Genomic DNA, 7,901 nt, shown 5'->3' with positions numbered 1-7,901 from the left:
CTAGGAGCAAAAAGTGTCCTTTATGTCCCTCTGACCAAATTATTATAGGTCTCAAAGTATGTCTGTTAAATACCCAAGAAGGTTAATTCCACCAGTCTGGTACTTTTAATTACTGTGTGTCATATAGATAAATCTTGGGCAAAGGCCAGTTGTTCTCAGATAAACCTTACCTAGACATATATTTCCTGATCTACTATGTATAATTTGTCAGTAGGTTCTACGAGTAATATGTTTCCCTCTGGTTTTTAAAACTAGCGAGGCATTATTTATCTCTCGCATTGTCTTACCCCTCCATCATGGTTTTCCCACTTAAGGTGCCCCCATTTCCCCCTTTCTCCCTTACTAATACCTTTCTCCTCTGGTCCTGCCTCTCTTGAGCTCCTTCTTTCCCTTTCTCCCCTATGTTCCTTGTATACCCTTCCCTCACACCTCCCTTAAACTAACCCAATTTTTATCCATATCTCCCTTATTAAGGCCTGTTTCCTACTGTTCTTCTCTTTCAGGTTCTTTCTTTTCCTTTACCTCCCTGTTTCCTTTCCATTATCCTGGTTCCTGTAGTTATGTCTGGATACATACTCACTTATCAGGGTTTGGTTCTAGGATCCACATATGAGAGAGAACATATGTCAATTTTTTTTTCTGACTCTGTGTTACTTCACTTGGTATAACACTCTCTAGTTCCATCCATTTACCTGCAACTTTCATAATTTCACCTTTACTTAATGCTGAGTAGAACTCCAATGAGTAGATGTACCACATTTTCATTAACCATTCGTCAATTGAGGGATATTTAGGTTCTTTTCATTTCTTAGCTATTATGAAAAGCAGCAACAAACATGGATGTACAGGTATCTCTACAGTATGATGAGTCCTTTCTATATGCCAAGGAGTGGCATCACTGGATCATATGGGAGGTTCATCTTTAGTTTTTTTTCTAATATCTTATTATTTTTATTTTATGTGTATGAGTGTTACTCCTGCATCTAGGTAATGTTCCCCTTTCCCCACATCCTCTCCAACATTTGGTATCATTCGTTTTCTTGATCTAAGCCAGTCTGACTGGGGTAAGATACAATCTTAAAGTGGTTTAATTTGCATTTCCCTAATTATTAGTGATGTTGAACATCTTTTAAGATGCTTCATAGCCATCTTTACTTCTTTTGAGAACTCTCTGTTCATCTCCTTAGCCCATCTTTTAATTGGGTTACTTCTTGTCTTGATTCTCTGTTTTTTGAGTTCGTTATATATTTTGGATATTAAACCTGTCAGATGTGTCGCTGGTAAAGATGCTCTCCTGTTCTGTGGGTTTTCTGTTCACTTCTCTGATTGCCTCCTTTGATGTCCAGAAGGTTTTTAGTTTAACGAGGTCCCATTTGTTAATTCTTGCCCTTGTTTCCTGAGCAATTGATGTCCGGTTTAGAAAATCCTTTCCTACACCTATATCTTGTAGGTTTTTCCCAATGTTTTCTTCTAACAGTTTCAGAGTTCCAGGCTTTACATTGAGGTCTTTGATCCATTTGGAATTGACTTTTATGCAGGGTGAAATACAGGGTTTTGGTTTCATTCTTCTACAGGTGGAGATCCAGTATTGCCAGCACCATTTGCTAAACATGCTGTCTTTCCTCCAGTGAATATTCTTGGCCCCTTTGTCAAATATCAGGTGGATGAAATTGCATGTACTCATATTTTGGTCTTCAATTTTGTTCCATTGATATAGGGGTCTATTTTTTGTGACAGTACCATGTTGTTTTTATGGCTATGGCTCTGTAATACAATTTAAAATCTGGTATGGTAATTCCCCCAGCATTGTTCTTAATGCTCAGGGCTGCTTTGGCTATCCGAGTTCTTTTGTGCTTCCATATGAATCTTAGGATTTTTTTTTCCAATTCTGTGAAGAATGTCATGAGGATTATAATTGGCATTGCATTGAATGTATAAATGGCTTTTTATTAGGATGGCCATTTTCACAATATTATTTTAATCCTCCAAATCCATGAGCATGGGAGGTCCTTCCATCTTCTGTTGTCTTCCTCAATCTCTTTCTGTAAAGATTTAAAACTTTCTTTGTAGAATTCTTTAATGTCTTTGGTCAGGTTTATTGTGAGATATTTTATTTACTTTGCAGCTATTGTGAAGGGGAGTGTTTCCATGTGCTCTTTCTCTGATTGCTTGTTATTGTTATATAGAAAGGCTACAGACTTTTGTAGGTTAATTTTGTAACTGGCCACTTAACTGAGCGAGTTAATAATTTCTAGGAGTTTTCTGGTGGAATTTTTTGGCATCTCTTAGATATAATATCATATCATGTGCAAAAAGGGATAATTTGATCTCTTATTTTCCAATGATTACTCCTTTAATTTCTTGCTCTTGTCTTATTGCTCTTGCAAGAGTTTCAAGCACTATGTTAAAGAGAAGTGGAGATAGTGGACAGCCTTGTCTGGTTCCTGATTTCACTGGGAATGCTTCCAGTTTTTCTCCATTTAGAATGATTTTAGCTGTGGGTTTATATATATGGCTTTTATTAGGTTGAGGTATGTTCCCTCCAGTCTAACTCTCTCTAAGACTTTGAACATAAATGCATGTTGAATTTTGTCAAAGGCCTTCTCTGCATCTATTGAGATGACCATGTGGTTCTTGTCTTTCAGCCCCATTTATACGATTTATGACGTTTATTTTTTCTCTGTGATCTTGACATGTGAATTTCTTTTGTAGTTTCTGATTCTTGTGTGAGACTCATTCCTTCAAATTTAGGTCTGCTTCTTTTTGTAAATTTTATGTGTCTTTGTGGTTTACTTTTTGGGCATGAAAAGCTGGTTCTTCTAAGCTTCCAGTTCTATCTTTTGATTTTATATTGGAGTGGCCAGATTGCTTTTGTCTTCAGGAGTTCCCATAGAGGCCCAAGTCGGATGAGGATCACAGGCTCTCAGGCTTTCTCCTAAGGTCTGGATCCCTCCAGGAAAGATTTTGGCCTCGGGAATTTGGGGGTTGGACTGGCCTGGGAGCTGGGACCAGGAACGATGCTGCCCTAGGGCAGCTGGTGGCTGTGCCACCCAGAGATGCAAAGGAAGATGGGGGCGGGAAGCGGCCCTAAGTGTTTTGCTGGGAGCAGGGCCCAGGAAAGATGCTGGTCTAGGGCAGCTGGTGGTCATGCCACCCAGAGATGTAAAGGGAGATGGGGGCAGGAGGAGACCCCAAGGGCTCCTGGGGACTGCACTGAGGAGCTGGGTTGGTCTGGATACAAAGGACCAGGAAGAGGAAAGGTCAGCCCTAGGGTCCAGGAAAGAGGCTGGTGGGTTGTGCAAGCTCAGGGAGGCAGAGGGAGGTGAGGGCAGGGCCAGGCCCCAAGGGTTCCTGGGGACCGGAAAAGGAACTGAGTTGGTCTGGATGCAAAGGATCAGGCAGCAGTGGTGGTTCCCCAGGTGTCTGGAGGGCCAAGACAAGGAATGGGACAGGACCCAGGCTAGGAGGAGAGACCAGCGGGGGAGATGGGAGGGTGAATGAGGCTGGGGGAGTGAAGGCGTGGAGGACGAGATCCACTTACCCTGGAGAGAGGCCTGCAGGTCAGAGAGAGGCCTGCAGGTCGTGCAGGCCCAGGGCAGCAGAGGTATTTTGGGTTTTTTTGAGAGAAGATCTCAGTGTAGCTCTCGCTGCCCTCAAATTTGGAGCAATCCTCTTCCCTCTGCCTCCTGATTACTAAGATTATAAGCATGAACCACCATGCCTGGCTCTCTGATTTGCATTTTCAATACAGAAACTTTGCATCCCAGCCAAATGATTGCATAAGAGGAAGTAGATGTCTCAAATGGTGTCCTTGAAAAACAAAAATCTCATCTTAATTTTTGTTTTCTCAAAAAATAGGTATGCAGTGTCGATGGCTAGAAGAATTGGAGCTAGAGTATATGCTCTCCCTGAAGACCTCGTGGAAGTAAAGCCCAAGATGGTCATGACCGTGTTTGCATGTTTGATGGGCCGGGGGATGAAGAGAGTATAAACTAACCAATCTGAATAAAAGCACCCTTATTCCCAGGTGCATGATTAGCAAGTCAGCTATTTCCTGGTAAGTGCTCATGGCTTAAGGAATTCTTGGTCAATTAAAGGACTTTTAGATTTCATTAACAAGACCAGCTCATCAAGACAGCCTTCAGGGAAAGAGTTTTAGTAGCAAACAACTCCTCTTTCCAATAGATCTGTCCGATGGATCTGTCCAGCACACCTGAACCATGCTCACAGTGAACCCTTTTCACTCTCTGCTCCTGGAATGCCGCCTTTGACATTGCCCATTGCTATATGTATTTCTCTCTATGTACCTTTTCCCGTTTAGAATGTCCGTCTCTTGTGACTTGCTTAGATGGGTTGATGCAAATATTATTAGCTAGTCATTTTTCTTTCCATGCAGTCTTCCAGTTCTTACTGGAGAACTATAGTCAGAAAGTATGTGGAGATGAGTATCCTTTGCTTACTTTGTATACTGAAAATTTGCCAAAGTAACTGGCTGTGCAGAATGTAATAGAAGCTTTTCTTATTCTTTTATTCTTAAAATCAGTATCTTTTTACAGTATTCTTTCTACATGATTATTTTTTGTACATTTAAGAATATTTTGATTACATTCAACAAGTCTGCTGATTTTGCTACTTTTTTTAAGGGGATCTTCAAGTGAGTAAACAAGCATACATTATAGGTAGAGGAAAAACTGAACCCTAAGGTTGTATCTTCCCCTTCATACCCAAGCTGTAAACAGATGAAATTTTTTGTCTTTAATATGTTGGTTCAATGCATGCTTATTTGCTTTGGAACCTATATCAGTAACGCTCTCTTTGAATTTAAAATGCTGTTGAATATGACATTTTTGAGGAGAGAGTTAGCTCATAACTTAGACAGGGATTCAATAAGCCAAGTATGCTAAGTGTACAATATATTTTTAAATTTTACACCTATAACAAGGAGAGGTGGGCACTAAAAAGTAAATGTATGTATGTTGGACTTGATGTACTCCTGCTTTGTCAAGCTCTTTGCTATAGTTCTTAAGACAATTATGTTACTCTAACTCTGAAAAGTCCTGTAACCCAGTAGCAACATAGTTCAAATAAATGCATTTGCATAATAAGTAGTCTCTCACTCTTTGTTTTGTTTTAAAAAAATTATTATTTATTTATGTGTGTGTGTATGTGTGCGTGTGTGTGAATGTATGCCACATATGTGTGGAAGTGCCTACAGAGGCTAGGCGAGATTGTCAGATCCCCTGGAACTGGAGTTTCAGGTGGTTATGAGCCACCTTATGTGGGTGCTGGAAACTGAACTTGGGTCCTCTGGAAGAGCAGAAAGCTCACTTAACTGAGACATCTCACCAGTTTGTTTTTGAGATGGGTCGCTCTCTGTACCCTAGGATGCTCTTAAACTTGGAAACTTTGCCTCAGCTTCCTTAGTGCAGGTATTGTGGATGTGCCTTGCCATGCTACCATTAGTCTATTCTTCATGTTAATGTTCCCTAGTGGTATGCCAATTTGGGACAGAAGTTTTTCTATTATATTTTGTAAAATAATCTGTATTAGACTTGAGCTTTTGGGGAGGGTATGGGACAAAGGAGAATACAAATAAGGTTAAAATACAATCGTTTTCTCTAATTTACCCACAGGAACACATGCATATACTATACACACACACACACACACACACACACACACACATCTCACTCAGTCAATCAATGTAAAAAAGAGGTTCAAGATCACTTTAGGCTACATAGTGAATTAGAAGCCAACCTGCTGTGCATGAGACCCTATCTCTAAAGAGAACTTAAGAGAGGGTGCGATGATGATCAGAACCTGAATTCATTACATACATACACACACATATATGTGTGTGTATACACATATGCGTATGTATGAAACCACCAAAAAATAAATTAATTTTAAAAACAATAAAATAGAAAAAAACTAAAACAACAACAACAAAAAAAAAACTGAACAGCCAGACATGATGGCAATTAACGTATAATCCCAGCACTGGGGAGATGGAAACAGGAGGACAAGAGTTCAAGGCTATTGTTCATTGCAGAAGGAGTTTGAAACCAGCCTGAGTTAAATGAGCTTCTGCCTCAAGGAAAACAAAACTAGGTTTTCCATACACCCCTCCCTTCACATGTACAGCCTCCCCCACTATGAACACTGTGCACTGGAGCATTATGTTTGTTATTGTCAGTAGGCACATACTGACTTAAGACACACCATTATCACTCAAGGCCATAGTTTATATTAGAGACCATTCTTTTGTTTGTTTTTGCTTTTTTCTACACTAGAAATGGAACCTAGAGCCCCAGGCCTGTTGATCAAATGCTTTACCACTGAGCTCCACCTTCAGCCCTCTTAACAGTGAACATCCTATGAATTTCAACAAACATATAATGACATGTACCCAATATTGTCATACCACACAGAATAGATTCACTGTTCTGAATATCCTCTATGCTATGCGCTTTTGTCTCCCACTGCTCCCTGGCAGCTGACTCTATAATTTTGCCTTTTCCAGAATTTCAGACTTGTGATCATACTTAACGCAACCTTTCAAAGGATATTGGGCCACCCAGTATGGTGTGGCTATAGACAGTATTCAGCCTTTCAGATCTGATTCTTCAACTTAGTAAGATGCATTTTGTAAAGAACCCTTACCCTTTTCTTTTTGAGACAAGATTTCCCTGTAGCCCCAGCTGACCTGAAACTGGCTGTGTAGACCAGGTTGGCCTTGAATTCACAGACATCCACCTACCTCTGCCTCCCAAGTGCTGGGTACCACTATGCCCTACAAAATCTCCCTCCAACTTTGTTTTCAAGGTTTGATCATATTTATTTGTTACTTTTAAAGATTCTTTTTGACTAGACTCAGACTTGGAAGTAGAAGTTCTCAGTGAGGACAGCCTGCATTTCTTGGCAAAATGTTCCTGGCACTTTTCTTTGGTTGGCTTCCTTCACTCTCTTGGCCAACAGTTCAGTGTCTTCTGCAGCCTCCTCCTTATTTTCTTGGTCTGTTGATTCTTCAGAGCAATACATGGGCATTTGGGTTGTAGGTCACGGAGTGTAATAAGATGCTGAATCTTGGGTGTTTTTTTCCTGGCCTTCTTACGATCTTTGTTCAAGGGCTTTCTGACAAAGTTTGCAAATTCTGCTAGCTGTTTTGGGCCCCAACCACCAAGGTACAGTGGTACCTGTCAGTTCAGGAATATCTTTCTCTCCTTTTTTTACAATAATCAAGTAGAGAACACTCAGATTGGCGTCCACAATGCATCCCTGAACAGACTTGCACTTTCTCTCTCCAGTCCTCTTTTGTCTGTAACAAGAACATCCCTTACTCAGCAGCAGACATACTCTGCCATGGGTCAATACACCCTGCTGCTTGGGAAAACCTTGTTTGTCATTTCCACTACTGACTCAGACCACATAACCCTTCCACTCTTCACCTAGGGCATCAGCAACAACTGCTGCGACCATGTACTTCTCATAAAAAATATGAAGTTTGCATTCATCGTTCACTTCAAGGAGTTTCTGACAACCGATGGCTGGGAAGGAGATATTGAGCTTCATCTTGATGCAGCTGACTGCCTAGTAGGCACCACAAAAAAAGGCAGAACCTCCCTTTTTTAACCTTGATTTTTTTGTTTGTTTAATTTTTTGAGACAGGGTCCCACAAATGATACAGTAAAAATATTTAAAACACATAGCACCAAAGATAATTACACATATACATTATTTTAAATTAATGAGTTAATTATTTAGACAGGGTCTCAAGTATTCAAGGCTGACCTCAAACTCACTACACAGTTGAGGATGACCTTGAACTTCTGATCCTCCTTCCTCTACCAGCCAAGCACCAGGATTACAGATGTATGTCTCCATGTCTTGTTTATTCAATA

At 40.4% G+C, this 7,901-nt stretch overlaps 1 protein-coding gene and 1 pseudogene across 1 annotated transcript in view; one reads left to right on the top strand and one right to left on the bottom strand.

Moving 5' to 3' along the window:
• Pls3 (plastin 3) overlaps positions 1-5,105 on the top strand; it is a gene marked incomplete in the record, with an annotated part of 117,716 nt that extends 112,611 nt beyond the window's left edge. The window contains 1 exon segment of the mRNA XM_029567592.1: positions 3,859-5,105. Coding sequence (XP_029423452.1) covers positions 3,859-3,991 — 133 coding nt within the window.
• Positions 5,106-6,289: 1,184 nt separating this feature from the next.
• Positions 6,290-7,581, bottom strand: LOC108491254 (annotated as a pseudogene).
• Between the last annotated feature and the right edge of the window lie 320 nt (positions 7,582-7,901).

This window comes from Nannospalax galili, unplaced genomic scaffold (assembly GCF_000622305.1).
Source record: "Nannospalax galili isolate Female #2095 unplaced genomic scaffold, S.galili_v1.0 scaffold641, whole genome shotgun sequence".
NCBI lineage: Eukaryota > Metazoa > Chordata > Mammalia > Rodentia > Spalacidae > Nannospalax > Nannospalax galili.
The sequence above is the reverse complement of the archived record's forward strand: the minus strand, read 5'-3'. Positions and strand labels throughout refer to the sequence as shown.